Below are 22,391 nucleotides of genomic sequence, written 5' to 3'. Positions count from 1 at the left end.
TCCACATCTTGTCCTTCTGGAACATCTCCTGGGCAGCGGAGCATGGAGCTGTCACCTCCTGTGATGCAGCCCACCCAAGGCTGTTCTTGCCTAGGTGTCTCTTCAGTCATAGGCCCTTGGGGAGGGGAGTTGCTTGGTTTTTTTTGTTTCAAACAGCAGATTTGCTTGTGGGCAGATAATCCAACATGAATATTGTTCCTAATAAAAGCTTCTGGCACCACGGTTGATATTTCTCCCAACTTCTAAGGGAGATTGTTGAGAGCTGCAGAAATTTTTTATGTTTTATCTTTCTGATACTAGAGATTGAACTCACGACCCTCTGCTTACCAAGCAAGTGCTTGAACTGCTGAGCTAAATCCCTGGGTGAGGCTGCAGAAATTTCTGTTGAAGTGTTTACTGTGTATTTTTGTGGGGATTCTTAATTTCCTTCAATTTCTGTTTTCCTCTTCTTCCCCAGGTGAAGTGAGTTTTTCAGCTCTGTTACAGTCTTGGGGATCACCTCTGCTTATTCAGTGCCTCATTGATAGAAGTTTTTTGTGTGGCACTCCATTCTGTGTACAAACCCCACACACAATATCATCTAAAGCTCTTTCACATGAACAAAAAGTTATTTTACTATTGACCATTAACCAAAACTTTAGAAGGTCTCTTCTCAATTGTGCAACTCAGTCTCGAGCCTCAGGAAAATGCTAATACCTTCTTATAAATTAGTAAACTGCGTTGTTCCAGCTGGCATTTGGGAAATATGATGTTTCCCTACTGCTAACCACATTTGACAGTAATTTCTCAGCGAACTTAAACTTGTCTCTACTTTTACTAGAAATTCTAAAGCCTTTCGCCATGTAAAGGAGCCCATTGGTAGCAGACTGACTTGTTCATTGCTGCTGTGATTTAAGATGGTTCTCTGCTGGGCCCCTCATGGTGCCTCCCACAACACCTTGGGTGGCATTGTGGTCGTTCCAGCTTCCTAGAGATAATACATCTTTGTATTTCTTTATTAGTTTTGGTGCTGTGAGGTAGCGTCTTACTGTGTGTTTCAGGCTGGCCTTGAGCTCAAGGATCCTCCTGCCGTAGCCTCCTAGGTGGCACCACCATGCCTAGCAAATCTATTTATATGTTTGATTTCTCCATCGGCCGAACTTGATGTCATCCTCTGATTGTGTTGACTGTGTACATTGTTTCTTAACCTCCTTTGCTTTATTGTCTCATTTACTTTAGGGAAGGAATAGCAGCACCGTGACTGTACATTCCCTTACTGTTGGTTTTCTTCCCTGTTCCCCCCCTTTTCCCTGCCCTCTCTTCCATTTGTCTCTACTTTTCCTCCCTGTTTCCTTTTCTCCTTTTTCTTCCCTTTATTTTCTTCCCTCCATCCTTTCTCTCTTCTTTCTTTCTTGCTGCCTTTCTCTTTCCTTTTTTCATTCTGTCTTCTTTGCTAATAGATGATCTTAGGCATACACACAAAATTCTAATAAAGACACCCTAGTGTTAAAGAAGGCCTTTATATTTTGTGAAAATGCTTATTAAATCTGGTGACTTAAGTGTCTCCCCCCTCTTTTTTTTTGGTCCCAGGAATCAAACTCACAACTTTGTGTTTGCCAGGCATGAGCTTATGCAGCTGAGCTGATGAGTCCCTGGCCTTTGCTTCCCTTTTTTAAATGTTCCTAAGAACACTTTAAACATTGAGTTAAAAATTTTTTTTTTCTCTTCTAGATTGCATTGTTCTCTGGAAATACTATGCAATAGTCATTCCTAGTCAAAGCTTAAGTATTAACTACATTACATTTTTCTCTTATTAGCTCATTGTAAACTAATTTTTTTGAGACAGCGTCTCACTATGTAGTTGAGGTTGGTTGTGAACTCGGGTAACCCTCCTGCCTCAGCTTCCTGAGTGCTGGGATTACAGGTGTGCATCACCACATCTGGCTCATTTTAAATTATTATATGAAGTGACCATTGTTACCTCTTACGTATAGATTATCGGAAGCTTTTTACTTTTAACCTTATAGTCAGCTTAATGCCACATATTCATTAAGAGGGCCTCTTGGTTCTTCAAGCTGATGTTAGGTATTAGGAACACCAATAAAAGGGTAAAGTTTTAAGTTAAGTCTTTCAGGAATACAAGGAGTCACTGAATATTTTCTAATTTCTTGAAGCAGTTTAACTCATTTGTTTTTAGTAGCTACTTAACATTAATGTATCTTTTAGGTATGCACTATATCCTGAAGTTAAGTATGCAATGTTTGTTTTCTTTCTTTCTTTCTTTCTTTCTTTCTTTCTTTCTTTCTTTCTTTCTTTCTTTCTGAGACACAGTCTCACTGTCCTGTTTAGGTTGGCCTTAAGCTCACTTTGTACCCCAGGCTAACTTGAACTTGCAGCATCCTCCTGCCTCAGCCTCCCAAGTGCTGGGATTACAGGCATGAGCCACCACGCCTGGCATTATGCGTTGTATCCTGAAGATACTTATAAAATTAATAAATTGACTCCTTTCAGATTTTCCTTGGTAAAAATAACAACTCATCTAAATTGAATATTGCTTGGAGAAATAATTTCATTTAAGTAGAACTTAAAGGCATCTACACAGTAACCCCTATTAAAGGTTATTTTTTTATGAGGTCAGTAAGGATTATAGAATGGCATATACTTTTATAAATGTCCTGTTACGCCTTTTCCATGTGGTTTGCTTATGGTTTTTCCTAAGAATTACTGTTTTCTTAGTGCTACAGTTAAATGTGGATGAAGGCCTATTTTACTATACATTTTATCTTGAAACTCCCCCAAAATACTTTTTTTTTCCCATTTTGCTGTAGACTCCACAAGTCAATTATGGCTTATATGCTTGAACTCTTGGAACAGTTCATCCCTAAGAGTCCCTGCTTCTGTCTTTTGGAAGCTGGTTGATTCATTACTACAAGAATGTGAAAGGACCTCTGTGTTATAGATGAGTAAGATGCAACAATGCCTGCTGACTTTATGTGTTTGGCTATTAGTGCCAGAACAGGCAAGACAGCAAAAGTGCACACTGGAAACTTACTCCTGCCAAGTTGGTGATTACTTTTCATCTGAGAAAGGTGAAAGATAAGCATTTCTTGGTAGTTGGTCAAATATTGTGAGTTAGTTGCTGAAAGTGTGCATATAATATTCATCTGTATTAAAATGTCTCGATAGAAAGTATGCAGAATTTTAATTGGTAAAAGCAAGAACTTTTTGGAATTCGTGATGAGATTTTGATAGTACCAGATGATACGACACTTACATGACTTTGCCATCTGTCTTCCTTGGTGAGTATCCAAGAAGTAAAAGTGTGGAAGAGCAGCGTGACAGAATCCGCCAGGATGTTAGCCCCAAGTCTCAGTGTTGAGGTCCAGGTAGCTCTTTTGAGTTAGGTGAATCTTTGCCCTAATACAATAATACCTAATTATCCTTCCAACAAGCATGGCATCAAGGCCGTTTTATTGTAGGTCATGAATATGCCGATGCAGATCTCCAACTTCCAGCTCCAGAAAGCTGTTACTTTCATTGGCTGAACCAAAACACACATCTTCATGTAGCCTAGCCTAAATCATTTATTTTACCATCTTTAAACTTGAGTTATTCCATCTCCAAGATGGTGACATGTTGTATTTTGTCCTGTTTCAAAAGATCAGCGGAACATGTTAGAATACACTTGTACCATCTTTATGTTAATAAATCTTTCCAAACATATGCAGTGGCAAGAACAGGTTGCAACCTCCAGAATAATTCAAGCAAATGAATGTTCTCAGAATATAGTGCATTTTATCATTCAAACATACACTGTTGGTATTAAGCATATGTACGAAAGCAGAGCAGTGGTTAGTATAAACCTAGACATTGGTCTAAAGTCAGGACAAAGGAGAGGAAAAGAAAGCAACATTTTAGTTTCATTTTCTTCATGTTAGGATTCAGTCAGTTCTATTTACCCATGTAGTCTGCAGGAAAGCAGAAACTGGCCGTAACTAGTGCCCAGCGTGGCTGGCTTCCCAGTCCTCCCAGCGGTCTTTGTGCTTTGTGTCTCTCCAGGTGGGACTCAAGAGTGTGGCTTGGATCCATGTATGCTTTGAGAACCTTGTGGCTTCAAAACAGAATCTCTGTTCAGCCAAACTGCAGCTTAATCTGCAGGTCTTCAGTTGACAGCTCTTCTAAAGAAGGGTTGATCTTTTCAAGTGAAATGTTAACTCTCAGATGCTTCTGTGTTCTCATACTTCATCTTCTAATGAAAACATCAGCTGATATACTTTTGGGACAGATATAATCAGAAAGTGGTATTCAGCCGGCGGATGGATAGTGCTTAGCGTAGCCAGGAACACCAGTCCGTGAGTGGGGTAGTAAGTCCTCCTCGCCACTGAGTGTCAGATGTGGAGATTCATCAGTCATGTCGTTGGCCATAGCTTTGCTGTAGAAATCCTTGGAAGGCCTCACTCCTTCCCCAGCTAGATACAACTAACCCGAAACCAAAGGAGAGTAGTCCATTCCTTTGTACTCCAGTCTCATTTTGGCCATTTTACTCTCAGGTAAATGTAACCCAAACCAGGAAGGGGAACAGTGTGTGCCGAGTCACATTCCCAGGTACAGAAACTGGGCTCAGCCAGTGCCCTGGAGGAGGACTAGTCAGGACACTCCTCCTCTCCGGGGCTTAAATAGGGGAATGAGGAGGAATCTCCGTGGAGGTGAATGGGGAGCTCAGCCCACAGACCACTGTCAGTCTTCTCTGTCCACAGCCTTCAGTATCTGGTGAGCACAACAAAATGGGTCCTGCCCAAAGGAAAACAGTACAGGATAAGGTGGCCTGTGGCTCACCCTAACCCAGCCTTTAACATTTTGACATTTAATCATTTTCTTCTACTCTGGAACTTGAAATATACCTGTTACATGAATAGTAAAACAGATGGTTGCTTATTTTCCTGGATCCGAGAGCCCAATTTTCCTACATTGATTATTCTTCTATCTGTCAGTGGTATGTGAATTAATGAATGAACTCGAGGGACAGCTGAGGACTGAGGATATTGAACAAAAGTAACAACTGGCTGGACTTAACAGAGCACTTGAATGAGAGATAACCACTTATTTTAATTTAAAAAAGACATGTGAGGTGCTGTGGTGCACGCCTGTCATCCTACACTTGGGGGCTGAGGCGGGAGAATCATTACGAGTTTGAGACCAGGCTGGGCTGGGTAGTGAGTTCAAGACTGGCCTGAACTGCATATATACTGAGACTCTTGTCTCAAGAAACAAGTAAATGAAGAAATAAGACACTTCAGTTGCAATTGTTACTTTATTTTATTTATGTGTGTATGTACTTAATGTACATATATATGTGTGTATTTTGGTACCAGAAGTCAAATTCTGGGCCTCACACTTGCCAGGTAGTCGCTGTGCCACTGAGCTATATCCCTGTCCATTGTCTTTTTTATTTAGAAATTAGTTTTCGGTCATATCAAAGTATTATTTGATTTTATTCCACTCTTATTAAAGCCTATGTATTGTGAATCAGCAGTTTCCTTTTTTATTTGTAGGTTTTTAAGTATGTGTTAAACTATTTTATGTATTCTCTGGTTTGCATGTTAGTGGTCTGGAAAAAAATTTTCTTTGGAACTTTAGTCTGTCTTTGTTTCTTCCTTCCTCCCTTCCCTTTTTTCCCTCCCCTCTCGCGGTCTGTCTCTCTTAGTGGCAGCATCTCACTATAGAGTGCATGCTGACCTTAAAGCCGCATGTGTTGCCCAGGTTGGCCTAAAACTCACAGCAATTCTCCTGCCTCAGCCTCCCAAGTGCTAGGATTCCAGGGATTTGCCACCATGCCCAGCTCTTGAATTTTTTAATCAGTTTATTTCTTGCTATCAGTGAGGAATGGTAACTAGGCAATCTTACTTATTTGGATAGATTGTTTGGATAGGGTTTCACTGTGCAGTTCAGGGTGGCCTTGAGTTCACTTAATGTAGCTCAAGCTCTCAGCGATCCTGCATCAGCCTCTCAAGTGCTGGGATCACAGGTCTGAGCTACCATGTCCCGCCTTTTTAATATTTTAATTAAAATGCTTATATAACTAGTTTAGCCAACGACTTGAATGTGGGATTAAAATACGGGATTTTTAAAAATAGCTTTGCTGTTCCCTGTGTGATGTTCAAGGGTAGACTAGCCTCTCAGAGATATTGTTTTTTCACTGTTTTCCTGGCCCTTATTTATTCATGGATTATTTTTTGTCATGTTATTCTTTTAACCTGTTTTTTGAGATGTACTAAGTGGTTCTCAGTTTAGAGCCTTTTCCTTATTCCTTGGTACTTAAATTCACCCTACTTCCGTTATTCTTATGGTTCTAAGATGCATTCAAGTACATTTTGAGTCTTTTTCCCTCTTTCTGTATCTATCTGTATCTGTATACATCTCTATCTGTATCTATCTATCTCTTTTTTTTCCTGGGATTTATTTTTTCTCTTCTGCAGAGGTCATTGGGCTTAGAAATTATTTTTCCACATGAACATAGTTGATACTATTAAGCGGGCTAATGACTACTATGCAGAAAGATCATGGACATTGTGAAGTATATGGGGAAGTTTAATTCAGAGAGTAATATCAATGTTTGATCCCAGCAAAAGTTTGAATTTGCGGCATTTATTGTGTATACCAAGGACAATAGACACCACGGTAGGATTGTGTGACCTATGTCAAGCGCTTTGTGTGTACCTGGGCTCTTACTGAATCCTTTACAACAAACACCATGGTAGGATTGGTGTGAGCTACCCACTTCCTCAAAACTACCTAATATCAAAGCTGTAATTCTAAGTCGTTTATTTACTGGACCCAATCTTACCTTTGTCATATCATATCATTGTCACATTGTGTTGCCTCCTTCAGCCATTCATGACTTGACCTTGAAGTCAACTCTACCTAACTGAGCTTCACGGTGGCCATCAGGGAGTGAGAGTGTCCGTCAGAAGGAATGTTTGGGAGATCTGGGTGGTCAGGCAGGCGGTCCACATGCAGTGCATTCTTGTCTGCTTCCTTATCTCTCAGGAGCACCCTAGGAGTTTCTGCAATGCTGTCTATACTCTCTTCATGGGGTGAATGCAAATTCTGATTAGTGGCTCATGCCTTTGGGTTAGGGCAAATTATAAACTATTTAATGCAACAGAAAATGCTTCCATGGTTATGAGAAGAATGGCAGCCATGAAGATTTATGCCTTCACAGGTGACACACCTCTGTCTTAGGTGTGTCCCTTTCTCCTTAGCTGTGCTTCTTTCATCCCTTTTTTGGTCAGCTCTTCTCAGGAGGAATAAATAGGGTGCTATCGGCGATCCTAGCCAGTGATTTAGGCACATTTTAAACCACAAGGAAGAAAGAGTTGCTTCATGCACTGTTATAGTATGAATCACTGAGTGACAATCCCTAAAGAAAAGTTGTTCTCTTACTTAGTGGTTATACAAATTAGAATGTCTTTTTCATTTCTTACCATCTTTTTCTCCTGGGTCATCTTTACAGTTCCTACGTCCAGCAGTACTTAGGTGTCTTTGGGTAGTAGAAGCCTTTGGGAAATGTATTTAATCTTGAAACCCATCTGGCAATTAAAATGGATCTATTTCTTACCTGGTCCTCTCAAATATAAAATCTAAAAACAGATTATGACATCTCACATCTATCAGATTTGTCAGTATGAAAACATACATTCTTCCTCTGTTGATGAATCAGCCAAATAAATGATGTTAAACCAAAGTAAAAACATAGTAAAATTAACTTAAAAATTAACAACAGTCATCTTTGTTCATAAGCCTCAATTTTCATAATGTTCTATAATGTGTCCCTCGGTCAGTCAGGAGGAACCCTTCATCGTGAAGATGACTCAGAGGCTTTGCATTGCATCGCTTGTGCTTTAGGTTTCAATTTGCTTAACCAAATTGTTCATATCTTTAAATTTAATTTTTCTAATTTCAGTGCCCACTAGTGTTGCTATTGATGAAATTCACTGCAATGAATATTAGTATATAAATTCTTAGAAAACAACGTTAAGGGTGTTTTAAAGTCTCATTTTCTTATACTGCTTTTTCTCTTAGTTTTCCTTTGTTTCTTTTTGTTTTCACTCTATTTGTTGGGTTTTCCTGGATTTGTATGAACTAAAAATTGTGCTGGCCTGCAAATGTTTTCTTATCACTTAAGATACCACTTAAAGGTAAAACTGAAGAAGATCAGTGCTCTAACAGTAACATAGTAGGTCGGAAAAGAGGTGATTTGAAAATGTGAAGCTTTTTTCTTACCTAGACCTGCCCATTTCCACACTGGTGGCCCTTGCGTTGGAGCCAGCTCACTACTGCCATGTTACTAATACCAGACACACTCTTAATATCTATAATTTACTTTGGTTTTACATAGGACTCATGAAAAAAAATCATATTAATGAGAAAATGAAATAGGAATGTATCTTCAAATAATACATTTATTTTGGTTACACTGTTTATGTAACATACATTTATTTGAATTTTTCTTAGTTCCCAAACTTGGTGGAAAAAACAAGCCATTGATCACTTATGTGGGGGACTCCACTGTCCTGGTGTGTAAATGTGAGAAGTGCTTTCCTGTACATTGGACCTGGTACAGAAGTAATGGAAGTGTACAGGTAAGATCATACTTCTTTCATTTGAAGAAAACAAAAACACCCTTTAGTGCATAAATAACAAGATTATAACAGACTCACAGTTCCTAGGATGACATATACTTGTGTGATCTTAGTTTTTTTTTTTTTTTTTTTGTTGGTACCAGGGATCGAACTCACAACTGTGCGCTTACGCCGCTGAGCTAAATCCCCAGCCCTGTGTGATCTAGTTTTTAATACGAACTTCGTAAAGAACAGTGGTAAACGGAGCAATCATTTGATGTGTCCAGTATATTTTATTATACATCTGGAGATACTCTTAATATGATGTTAATTCATACTTTGTTTTTTTAGATTTATTCTTTTTTTTTAGAAATGCATTTTATTCAAGGATAAAAAGAAAAAGCTACAACAGAATTTCAAAGCGTGTCAATTAGAGGGGGACAATGGTACATACATTTTGCACTGTCATCCCCGAGTCATCCCCTGAGCACTGGACATCTACATTCAATTGTCTGAACAGTTCTAGCACAAATCTTTCTCTTTAGAGAACTCAAAGAAATCAGTAGTACAACTATCTTAACTATTTTTTAAATATACATACACATATACATATTTTTTTCTCTTTCAACTTGTCACATTAATGTATTTAATTTCTTAGAAAGGAATTTACAATTCATTTTTAGTTGGCCAGTTTAGAAATAACACCATCAGAAGAAATCCTTTTGTCTTTCCAGAAGGTAACCGGCGAAACAGAGTTGTCTGTCTTTCTGGCTTCCGTGTCCTGAAATGTCTGGTAGAATGTAAGGTTAGAGCATCATTAAAAAAAAAATACTAAAAATGTGGTGGCTTAAAGTTAGGTCTTATATTCTATCATAAGCACCATTGGTATTTTTTGGCCTTCTGTATACTAGAAGGAAGCCAAAGTGTATATTTTAATTCTTATCTTAGAAATAGCTATTATAAGAGTGTTCAGTAAATTGTTTCTGACATTGAATGGCTGCAGAATTTCAGACATTGTCCTTTAGGGGACCTTCCTTTTGCCCTGGTGCTAATGAGCATTTAAATTAGTCATGTTAAAGGTGAGCTATAATTCTAAAAGGAACATGAGAGCCAGAATGGATCTTACAGTGAAATATTAAATTTCTTCTGAGACAAAATTGGCACTGTATAGATTGTTGAAGGATAGCAGAGGGAGGACCGACTTGGGAAGAAGTGACTGATTCTGTGGTAACATCAGCTTAACTTTTCAAGAGAACAGCTGCAGATTGTCATCATCCACATTTACACCATTGTTACTTCTGCTGCTTGTCTTGATGATTAGGGCAGATATACATAAAGGTTTTGTAGTATATAGAATTTATAAAATCAAACAATCAACTGTGACAGTTATAAATGTGCTACCAGATGAACCAATAGGCTAAATCAAACTATATTGAACATTGAGAATTTTTTTTTAATGCCAGGAATCAAACTCACAACCTCGCACTTGCCAGGCAGGTACTTTCTCAGCCAAATCCTCAGCCCCATCATTTTATATATACTTGAGTTTCTATGCATTTGCTGTACAAATCATTATCCTTTCAATTTGGTCCTAATCACTGTCATAATACGGATTGAAAAAAATACAGGCAAGAGGATATAGGTCAGAATTTAGGTCAGGTCGTTTCAGTCTGAAACCAATCAGTAGGGCCCTTATTTTCCATGTAGTCCTTTGGTTTATCAGTTCGTGAATCAAAGCCAGGCCTTCATTTGTCAGAAGCATCCCAGGCAATACTGTACATACAGACCCAGGTCATGGCGGGGGCGGGGGCAACATAATAAACTCAGATTTCTTCGGATAACCTCAGAGATTACTGTGTGCAGATTGTCATTGTTTGAACAGTGCCACTGACAGAGCAGGGAAGCCATCAAACAGCCTGAGACTAAAATTTAATTTAAAATACATTAAATGTAAGTGTTTCTGGGAGAAACCCAGAGGCTCTCAAGCCAGTTTGGAGAGGGAGAGAGCAGAGAAAGGAATTGGTATGAGAGGAAAGAAGGGGTGCAGGCCCCTGCAAGCAGCAGTTCAGGGTGGGGGAGGTTCTTTAAGAAGAACCTGCTTCTCTCTCAGCCCTAGAGGGCCGAAGATTTCTGCTCCAGTCACCGCACAGGTAACTCCCATTGTTACGTGATTTCTTTCACAAGAACGCTGAGAATAAGTGGCTTCAGGGTAGGCAGTAGATTCACTGGGTGCCTGTGTTTGTGAAAAGCAGTCCAGAATTATTAGAATGTAAAGCCCAGATTGCTAAATTCTTCTGTTTTTCATTCTCGTGTAGTGTTTACCCATAATGACCTGTTCACTTGTTTGTAGCTTAACGTAGTCAGCGCTGAATTTTTCATATAATGTGTGACATCCTGACAGCAAAGTACTTTTTCCTCTGTTTGTTACCGAGAAGATCCAAACTCTGATAAGATTTAAGGTCTGTTTTAAATAACTTCTTCTAAACTCTGACATGATTTTTTTCCAGTAAGTGGTTGTTTTCTTGGCACTGTCTTACAGCTTTGCATACAGCTGTATCAAAGAGGGCTGGTATCTTTTATTCAACATGATAGAAATGGATTTTAATGTCTTCTTCCGTTAGGTTCCTATTGATCCCGTGAATGATACTAAGTATGCTGTCACTGGAGGGAACAGCAATGAGACAAAACTCAAGATAAAGGACCTTCTGGAGGAAGACGGGGGGTCCTACTGGTGCCGCGCAGAGTTCCCGTTAGGCGACAGTGAAGATCAGCTGGAACTTGTCGTGCTGAGCTTTTTGGTGCCCCTCAAACCGTTTTTTGCTATAATTGCTGAAGCTGTTGTTTTAGTGGCTGTTATTCTGCTTTGTGAAGTGTACACACAAAAGAAAAGAAATCACCCAGGTAGGATTCTTTGTTTTAGAGGTAACACCGTCACTTAATTACGATTATGTATTATGATGTAATGTATTATCATGACTTTAAAATAATGGAGAAAATCCAGTTTATCTTATTTGGAGCAGTACTTCTGTTAGTGACGATGTTAATAGTGAGCCAGGAGTCTATATTGATTAATTTTCTGACTTCAACTTTAATAATTCTATTTATTAATTTGGTGCTTCTGATATCTAAATACCAGTTAGGGTGTGTGTTGTGACGGTGAGATATTAGAAAAATCTGTTTGGTTGATATAAAAGGTCTCAAAGATAAACAAGTTTAGGGTCGAGGGTTTAGCTCAGCGGCATAAGCACCCGGTTGGCAAGCGTGAGGTTGTGAGTTCATTACCCAGTACAAAAAAAAAAAGGTAAACAGGTTTTTTCACTTAGGTAAATCACTAAAAAATATTTTATCTAACATTTTGAGGCTTTCATTAAAAGAGACATTGTTCTGTCAAGTTTCCTTGTTTGATAGCCTGTGCTTGATGTTTTATGAGTTGAGAAACCCGGGGTCCTTTTGAGAAAATTTATCTGACATCTCATTTTCTTTCCTGATCTTGTACTTACTTAATTAATTAATTACTGAGATGGTGTCTTGCTGGCCTTAAATTGGCTGTCCACTTGCTTCATTCTCTGAAGTGCTGGTGACACAAATGTTGTACTATCACACACCTGACTTGTTAAATTATTACTAACTGAATGGCAGACTAATGAACCATCTTTTTGAAAGTCCTCCAGCACTAGACTGTTCTTGATCAGAGATTTAGATAAAGTGTGGAGTACAGATGCGGAGGAAGGCTGGAGGGTGTGCAGCTGTCTTCAGTTAAGGCGGCTTGTCTGTCTTCATTCCAAAGAGTAAAAGCCGCACAGTGTTCTTCCCTTTGGGCCAGGTCCACTTGGAACATATATGTCCCATAAAATATAAGAATCATGTTTCAATTGTCAAATTCTTCTTTTTTACACAGATGATGGAAAAGAATTTGAGCAAATCGAGCAGCTGTAAGTATTATTCTTTTATAGATTTTTCACTTGGTAAAATACAGAGAAATATGAAATTGAATGAAATGTTTGCTATTAGGAACAAAGAAGCGTAAGTGTTCATGAGGATGTGCATGGTACTTTCTGGTCATAACCTGAGGTGCTAGGGTGGATTCCTGAGTCTGGCTGCCAGTAATGCAGTATGACTTCCTGTCTTCACCTCTTTGCCTTGGTTTTTTCCTTTGCAAAATTGCCACGTAGTAAATCTGTTGGATTAGATGATATTCTAAAACTTCCCCGAGGCTTTGGTGCACAAGTGTTCAGTAACCTTGAGGAAGTATTATTTGTTTAAGTGATTCTCAAACTTGCCTATAGTTTTGATCTCTGAAGATCCCTCTTAGGAATATGCAGTTGCTCAGATTTTGCTGGATCTCCCAGATCAGAGTCTTGGGGACTTGGGTCTGTGTATCTGTATTTCTTAAAAATGTCTGCAAGTGGTTCTTATTCACTGTTCCCTTGAAGACTACTGGTCTTGAATTTTCTTAGTAATTATTTTTGAGAGAATGTTAATTTTATTGTCCTTTTAGAGGACTCTGCTCGTACTCTTTAGAGTAGTAGAAAATGTAAGGACAATTGGGAATAAAGTTGCCAGGGTGTAATTTGGTTTGGGCAAGGTGGGAATTTCTGTTCCCCCAAACCAGAGAACTGTGAGGAAAGGCTGGTGACAGAGGTGACCGAGATAGGGATTGATCTGGGTAATAAAGTCTCAGCTGTGGACCTAGAACACAAGAAACAAGGGACCTAAGCAACTGTGGCCAAGACATAATGACACACACCTGTCTTCAGCAGGAGCCACACTACAGAGCAGAAGTGGGCCAAATGTTTGCCCTTTCTGTTCATAGATATTATTCGGGCAGGCATTTTGACTCAGTTTGCAAACAAGAGGTACCTTCCAAAGGTTGCAGTCACAAAGTTATGAAGTCAGCTTTCCTCAAGACAAGGTGGAAGAGAGATTGTGTTGTGTTAGAATCTGAGACCCTTGGAGCTGACAGTGAGCTCCAGCTCTCCTGGGCAGGTCCGATGTCTGCCTGGAGAATCTGGGCTTGATCCGTAGCAACCTGAATTTGGAACTTTCCTGGTTTCTCTGTTGGTCCTCTTTCGTATTCCTGGAGTCATGAAGCATATGGCAGATACTCACACTCCCTCCCAGTTACTCCCTTGCCAGATTCTTTTCCCCAACTCAGCCTGCCCCATGTTTTTGACTATTACTTAGAGGTCACAGGTAGCAGCTGACTCTGTTTTGTGCAGGACACACTTCGTCAGGGTGATCTCTGAACAGTGGAATCGGCTGTTGGTTCTATAGTTCCTTGTAGTTACCCTACCCTATCTGGTATTTTTCCTAGAATATGTTAGAAGCCACATCAAAATGATTGCATGTAAAATATAAAGAATGTTTTTTATTCTTTTTTAAAGTTAAATAATGTGCATCATTTTCTCCATCCTTAACTAGCATATGTATCATGGAATGTGTCTCACGTTAGGGTATTTTAGTATCTTTAGATTATTAGAAGCAGTTAGAGCACTTTAAAGTTCATTTGGAGCAGCCCTGTATCCATGTTCCTTTTAGACTTACTATTAAAAGATTTCTTTTGGTAGAAAATGTTTTTATATTTTACATATAGTACCTATATATGTGTGTAGAAGAATAGGAGTTCTTTGGTGAAACTGATTCTTAAACAGAATAGTTAAATGTATACCACCAAAACACTTATTTATCTGATTCACTTGTATATTCAATCCAAATAGTCATTAGCACCCAATTTTGACATTATTGATTGGGTGGCTGAATTTGTTATCTAATGGTAATAGTTTAATGAACTCAAGGCTGCCCATAAGGTTTGTAAGGGATTCATTATGCAAAATCATTATCCTTTTTAGTCACAAGGATTTGAACCATGCATTTGTAATCTTGCTCTGATACACACTGAGTAAAGAACCGTGTGTAGTAAACATAAATTATTGCAACAGTGTCACACAAACTGGTAAGTTCCAACTGGACTGTTATGCTGGGGATTTAGCTCAGTGGCATAAGTGTGTGTCTGCCAAGCGCGAGATGGTGAATTTGATCCCTAATACCAAATTGGCTGTTACCGTTCTTGTGTGTTTTGAAACAATGCATAGGTTTTGGTTTATATCCAAGCCTCTGTTCCTCTTGGGAGAGAAGCAGTGCTCGCTTTTCATAAAATAAATCTTGTTATTGTCATGTATTGCAGCATCCATCTCCAAACAGTGTGTAAAAGTAAAGTCAGCATGTGAGCAGGACACTTCTAAGAATAGCTTGTGTCTGTATTGAACTCTTGAGTGTTATCCTGATATCCCCGCTATGAAGCATGTACTGTCTTAATTTCAAGCATTGTAAACATCTAGTGATTTTTCTTTTTGTTTTCCACATAGGAAGTCAGACGACAGCAACGGTATAGAAAATAATGCCCCCAGGCAAAGAAAAAATGTAAGTTACAGTCAAATGATAGTCGAAATAAAAGGCAAAATTTAGTATGTACAGGCTGGGTGTTAAACTAGAGCCTTTGTTTTTAGTTTCATAAAAGACTCAGTTATTTGATGTGTCTAAATGTTTTTGTCTGTACTATTAATGAGAAAATACATTGTTTAACAAAAATAATAGCATCCTTTTCCAGCAGAGAAAAGATAGCAATAGTAAATATAGTAAATATGATTTGTGTATTTTTTTCTTTTCTCACTCTGGGCTAGTTTCTTTAACAGTGTTTCATGTAACCTTTTTCCCCTCAAAATTTTTTGTATTTTGTAACTTTATCCCCATATAGTCCTATATATGTGGTGCTATGGACTAATTTATGTAGCTAATTTTCTTTATGGATTCAAAATTTTCCCAGGTCATGAGCACCTTGTTTTGGTGGGATATCATAACCTCGACTTCCCCGTACTATTTTTTTTTGCTTTCCTAAAGTGATAGTAAGGTTTTATGGAATAACAAGCACATTAATTTTATTTCCTTATACTTTATTTAACTCAGGAATCTGCAGGCCAATGAATGGAAAAGATCACATCAAGCATTGTGGGACGATGTGCGAAGACTGTGTGTTTCAGCTTTTCAGAGTGTCTGAGTTTTTGTGTTTTGAAGATGAAAAGCTTATGCAACATGTTCAGCAGTACTTCATAAATAATATATGCTATCTCAGATTTAAAGCCTTTATTTTCATTTTGTAATTATTTTATACTAAAGCAAGGTAAACTGTGTGAAATATATTGTGTGAGCTGCAACCCAGAGTAATTAATTTTATCTTGCTCTTCATGGGACATCAGCAAAACCATTTAATAATTCATAGAACAATTTAAAAAAATATTTCATAGGGCAATTATCACTAACAACCTGTTTAAAACCAAAGAGCTTACTAAGAAGAAAGTCTATTTTTGTCTTAAAAGTTTTCTTTTTCTAATTATGCTTGGTATGTATAGAAGTTTATATAATAATTTCATGTAAAGTTCATCCTTTTGTGATTTTGAAAAATTGTATCTTCATTAGGAATTGAGTCTTTGTGATTTTGTAATGATGGTTACAATCTCTACAAGTAAGACATATCTTTAATCCATAACTCATGATGTAAGGCAAGGAAATAACCCTTGTTCTTAGCCGAGCATTGTGGTGTGGTGGTGTACATCTGTAATCCCCACTATTGTAGAAGTTTGAGGCCAGCAGCTTAGTGAGACCCTTTCAAAAAAAAGGAGTAGCTGGGGATGTAGCTCAGTGGCAGACCACTTGTTTGCCTACTCTGTGCAAGGCCCCAGGTTCAGTCACCAGCACCTGAAAAAGACAACCAAAAACAAACACCAAAAACAACCCAAAGTATGCTTGTTCCAAAGCTCTGCTGCTATAATAGCAAATCTCTCAGTCTTTCCCATGTCAAGCCAAAGTACTACTTATGAGCAATTTTGTTTTGTTTTTTTGTGTTTTTGAGACAGGATCTTGCTATGCAGTTCAGACTGGTCTTGAGCTCGATTTGTAGCCCAGACTGGCCTTGAACTCACAATGACCCTCCTGTCTCAGCTTCCCAATGGAGCATTTTTGTTATTGTTTCTGTTGTCTTATAAGCCCTTCTAAGCTTGGTCTTCTCTGGGTGTTTATGTATTGAAGTCATTCTGCGAATTGTTACAGTGCAGCACTCTTAGCCAGATGCTTCTGTGGTTCATGGTTTCCTGGTGTCTTTGATACATTTTCTTAAAAATCAAGTTTGCTTGTATTCATGGCTGGTTAAGTATATAAAAATATGTAGCTGCTCATGTTGGTGCAGCAGTCAGGAGACTGAGAAGGAGGAGTGTCGTGAGTTTAAGGGCAGCCTGGACTACAAAGTGAGTTCAAGGCCACCCTGAACTGCATATGAGACTTTGTCTCAAAAAGAGCCCCTACCCCGGAAAAAATGTTATTAGTGCTTTACATAATTCTTTTGACCGAAATCCTGAAGTATTCACATGCTTCTTTTTTTATGTTTGCAAATGCCTTAAGATAGTATCTTCAAAAGTAGGTTCATGTCTATATATAACTGAAGTATTTTATAAATGAAATATAATCAAATCCAATGACATTAGGTGTGCATAGAAGTTTCCAGTGACTTTAAAGGAAATAATGGAAATCTTGCCCTAGTATACTAGATTAGGGTCCGTGGTGCTGGTGGTCCAGCATCCTGCTATCCCGCTGCTTGCAGGCAAAAAGAGTTTAGAGCAACCAAAAGCAGAGAGCTAAAAATGGCCATGAAAGATGTACATTTCTCGTGGAGTTGGGTATTATTAAAGCTTGAGAAAAGGAATTCAGTGATTTGGAAAAAATGCTGTGTTGAAATTTATACTGTGAATATTGGTAAGAATATCAGATTCTGATAGTGAAAATTACATGGCCATCTTGACAAATGTTTACCAATATTACTGGCATGAATAATAGATGTAAAATAGTTACTTGAAAGCTGCTTTTATTTTGCTGTTGCAACAAAAAGTATTCTGTTGCAAAATATTTCAGCTACACATGCACATAATGAACTAGAAAACAACTTTTAATTTTATTCTTGACCTCAGCCATTGGTTTTTTTATTCATAATTTGACAAAATTATGGGTAGTAGGATGGTAGCTAGCTTAATTAACTTAAGGAGAATTCAGGCAAAAGTGAGTCAATCCTTTTATTTAAATTGGTCCAGTTTAAAATGGCTATATATTATAACCCAAAACAATATGTAGCTCATGGGGTATGCAGCCTTCTGTTTGGGCACCATTAATTGTTTAGACTGAAGTAGTTTTCAAGCAAGAAGAATTGTTGTTCAGAGTGAAAGAATCAAATATGTATATAGTAAATTGAAATTTTAAATGATTATACTTGCTATGTATTTTTTTTTTTTCTAGCAAAGACAAGTTACTTTGGTAACTGAAAGCAGAAAAACTACTGAAACATTTAAGTTGATTTTGGCTTTTCAGTTTGTGTGGTGGACTTCTAGAAAATTATTTCAGCACTTTAATTAAAAATGGAATGCTTCCATTAACTAACTCCTTGAAGATAATAAGTGGATTAACAACCCATTGTAAATTGACTGCAAATATTAAGCAGCAGAAAAACTGAAGTAGGAAACTACTCCAAGTCTATAAACTGGACATGTTGGGAGAGTTTATCAGTCTTTTCCAGCTAATGGGGTTTCTCAGCATAATTAAACTTAATGCAGTTATAAAGTTCCTTATACTTGTACACTCAAGTTTATACTAAAATGTAAATCTTCTCCTTTTGCAGTCTTGTTTTTCCCTCGAGCATTTAATCAGACCCAAACCTAAGGGTCACTGTGATGTTTTTTTTTTTTTACTTACTGGTTGTGAATTCCTGTTCCTTTGACCTGCTTAAAAGCTCATTAGCTGGGCATGGTGGCACACTCCTGTAGTCCCAGCACTTAGGAGGCTAAGGCCGGAGGATCGCTTAACAGCTAAGGTTCTATTTTTGAACTTTAGTCTTGTCTTCTGTCTCTCAGTCTCTTGCATTGTGCCCAAGTCCTCCTTCTAAAACACAAATCTCTTTTTGCAGCTTCACGTGGCTGGTTCCACACTAACCTGCACCTTTGTCATTCATGTATCGCAGTGCACAAGCATGCTCATCTCCCCCGGTTCTGAGCCAGCCTTGACACACAGATTAGAGCCCTGGATGCTCTTTCCCTCACTTTCACACACCCTCTCAGTGTTAGCTCTCCTGATTGGATCCTGATTGTGCTTCGCTGAAGGTCCTTCATACCCAGGGAGGCAGTGATGCTCTGCATTTCTTTGTTTTTATTCCCTGTATTATAAAAGTAGAGTAGCTGGCATCCTTCTTGTTTTGTCTTTTATTTCTATGCCTTGTACCATGGGGGTATGTTGGAGATAAATTGTTCCTTACATTTAGGAAAACAATTTAAAATTTTTCAAATCAAAATTGAAAAATATTTTAACAGAAAAACAAGTTTAAATAACTTTCCTCAGTTATTTATGTGGGACATGTAACTTTTAACATCTTTAAATTTTTACTGTTCTCAAAGTTTCATGGATTCATGTAGACCTTATTTTTATCCTCATAAGCTATTGTCTTTTATAAAGAATTTTAGCAGTTTATCCTTTACGTGGTATCGAAAGTTGATATTTATGGCCCCCAGTTGACTTTTCATTTCAGCCCACCACCTTAGACTACTTCAGGGTCCAGTTCAAAATTTAATCTTAACATTTAAAAAGTTTTATTGTTTAGTTTTGATCGCTGTAAGTATGTCTTTCATCAAATTCATTAAAATGATTTGTTTGCTTATTTGGATCTTCATCTTAGAGATACTTAAATAAGTTTATGCAGAATGATTTACTAAATACTATAGTTCCCCCTAAGAGGAAGAATCTTCTGTAATTGAAAAAAATATATGCAAAGAATTAGGGACACACAACCTGTTAGCACTGAGCAGCTCTAATCAGAGATGTGTTCAGGTTTGTGCTTTGGTGTTAATTAAAAGGCACAGCACTACCTTGCAGTGTGCGCTTAGTAAATATTTATTGAATACATGAAAAATACAGGAATGCTGTAGTTTTAAAATTGTACACGTACCTGTTTTCTGCTTTCATTTTGATTAATTAGCCATCAGTTTATCCTATTTAATTATAGAAATGGAGAAGAAGGAAATTGGAACTCTTGCATTTACATAGGGTGTTTGGGAGTGTATTTAGACTATATGTAGAAAGTCAGTCACATGCCCCATTGTAACAGTTAAATTAAGGATACATTGCACTATTTGTAATGATACCTGCATTTGTTCATTGCGTAGCACATGGTAGACACTGCAGATTTCTCTTTTTTTTTGGTACTGGGGATTGAACTCATGACCTCATGCTTGCCAGGTGACACTGCAAAATTTTTTTGAAATGTTTTATCTCATTTATCCCTGCATCCTCCTATGGATAAAAGCAGTTAGCATTTTTTTTAAGACAGGGTCTCACTATGCAGTTCAGGCAGGTTTTGAACCCACTTTGTAACCCAGGATGGCCTCAAATCCTCAAAGCCTCTTGCCTCAGCCTCCGGAGTGCTGGGATTACAGGCATGCAGCACTATGCCCAGCACTTTTTTTTTTTTTTTTAAATAAATGAGAAAACTGAAGCGTAGAGAGATAATCTAGTATCTGCCTCAGGAGCCTAGGCTTAACCACCACTCTTGGGGGTCTAGTGCTGGGAACTGAACCCACGGCCTTCACACTGAACTATAGCCCGTTCTTTTTTTAATTATTAAGACTGAGGCTCTAAATTGTCAAGTTGGGCTCAAATTTGTAGTCCTCCTTTCTCAGGCTCTCAGAGTGCTGGGATTACAGTCTAGCACTACTCTTGTCTACCCTACCCACCTTCACAGACAACTCGACCTTGCTAGTTACGAGCTTCTTAGAGTTGAAGCTATCTTATCTCTACAGTGCTTGCTTTCTCTTTAGAATTTCACTCCTGTCAGTTTTATTGTACGTTCCATACTTTGGCATCTTGCGTTCTTGAAGTGGTGCTAGGGAAACAGCACATCGTTTCTTTTAGGATGCTTGCTTTCTTTTCCAGGTTTACTTGTCTGTAATTGAGGGTGATCCAAAAACTTATCGAACACTGAACATGAAAGAAGGTGCTACTTATAATTTCACTAAGACAACAGGTGAACTTGGATCTCATGGTTGCACTTTTGCACACCTTTACACTTTTAACTCCTTTCTGAATGCTCTACCATAGACAGTGCTAATGTGCAAGAGAATGATTTAAGTCTGAATGGAAGACCAAATGACAAACAGGATAACTTTCAGGGAAACACCCAATTTTAGGTAATGCAGAGAAGTAGCTATTTTTAGTAAATGTCAGTTGTTGTGTCACCATAGAGAAGTGCCTATAATGAGACCATTTAGTAAGCTTCAGGTTTTTTATTCTTACAAGTATCTGGTATGATTAAGATTTATTAGCATTTAAACATGACTCAAGTTTTAAGCTGGCAAAAAAGGGTGTTTTTACTAGCTTGTGGAATAAACTGAGTTTCTTTTGAGTTTGTGTATCTTCTGATTAATTTGTCAAATACCTGTGTGGCGCTCAGTGAATTCAGTGAATAATATCTTTATGGTAAAATTAAGGATTGTTGATTTATGATGATTGACTTTAATAATTCTTTTTTTTCTGCATGTCTATCAGTTCTCATTGATGCCTTTCTATATTGTGTAAATCGCACAAATGTATGTAAAGAATGTTGTAAAAAATCATTCTGTTGCATATATATAACTCAGAACACATCTAATATGCAATTAAACTTAAGTGTACTTTGAATTAAAATTTAAGGATTGGAAAATATATTTTCAAGTTTTCATTTGTTGAATAATTTAAAAGTGAATGCAAAGGACTAGCTAATAGAGAACATTGATTTTTTTCCTTTTTATAGACTCATAAAATATTTATTAAACAATTTATCTTTCTTAAGCCCCACAAAAAAAGTATGCCAGAGCTGTGACTCTGTATTTTGATGGATCAAACTGTAACTTAAAAAATAAATTTCAGAATGTCCCAAAATCCATTTGGAAGGTTTAAATGGCAGCTATGACTTTGACACAAATGACCATTTAAAGTGAAATTGATACACATAATCTTGTTCTGAGTAACTTTTTGTTTGAATTTGTTAGTGTTATTTTGGATTTAGCAAAATAGTTGCTAAACATAAAAATTTGTATTCTCTGAAAATGTCTACAACTATAAAACAGAACTAGTGTAATAGAACATTTTAAAGTTGAGTGAAATAGGATTTTAATATGTGTTATATTTGACTCCTACCTCATCTATATATTAAAATTATTATGTTTAATATAGAAGTGTTTGTGCCCTGAACATGTGAGGCCAATTTAAAGGAAGTGAGCAATTGTATTTTTCAGTGACTAAAAACAATGATTGGGAAGCAACTTCGAAAAATAAGTAAATACACCTTTTATTTTCTTGGTAAATACAACTAATGGTGTTCTAAAACAATCAATAAAAGATTAGCCAAATACTACTACTTTTGTCCCATTTCCACCTCCAACAGCAAATAGTGAGAAACTGGGGTCAGGGGGGTTAATACTTTCCACCCAAATAATGAAACCAAGTTGCTACTCTTTTTTTTTTTTTTTTTTATTTATTTAAGAGGAAAAAGAGAAAAACACAAAACAAACCAAAGCGGCGTAAGGGTACATGCAATACAGAACTACAAAAAAAACAAAACAAAACAAAAAAACATAACAGTAAGAAATCACCTGCTAGTAGATTACACACTATCTTCTTGAAAATAGTTCCTCAAATCACAGTATCAAAGAACACAAGGTGGACATTCAA

The 22,391-nt window shown here is 37.6% G+C and overlaps 1 protein-coding gene across 1 annotated transcript in view; it reads left to right on the top strand.

The window, feature by feature from the left end:
• Emb (embigin) overlaps nt 1-21,383 on the top strand; it is a 55,375-nt gene extending 33,992 nt beyond the window's left edge. Inside the window, exons 6-10 of the mRNA XM_063257881.1 lie at nt 8,494-8,621; nt 11,222-11,501; nt 12,499-12,532; nt 14,966-15,020; nt 15,564-21,383. Coding sequence (XP_063113951.1) covers nt 8,494-8,621; nt 11,222-11,501; nt 12,499-12,532; nt 14,966-15,020; nt 15,564-15,581 — 515 coding nt within the window. The 3' untranslated portion in view covers nt 15,582-21,383. The remainder of the gene's footprint in view (nt 1-8,493; nt 8,622-11,221; nt 11,502-12,498; nt 12,533-14,965; nt 15,021-15,563) is intronic.
• The last annotated feature ends 1,008 nt before the right edge of the window (nt 21,384-22,391 follow it).

This window comes from Cavia porcellus, unplaced genomic scaffold (genome assembly GCF_034190915.1).
Source record: "Cavia porcellus strain 051 isolate PalLab524CR breed Dunkin Hartley unplaced genomic scaffold, mCavPor4.1 scaffold_11, whole genome shotgun sequence".
Classification (NCBI taxonomy): domain Eukaryota; kingdom Metazoa; phylum Chordata; class Mammalia; order Rodentia; family Caviidae; genus Cavia; species Cavia porcellus.
Note: the sequence above shows the minus strand (reverse complement) of the source record. Positions and strands in the feature narration are given on the sequence as shown.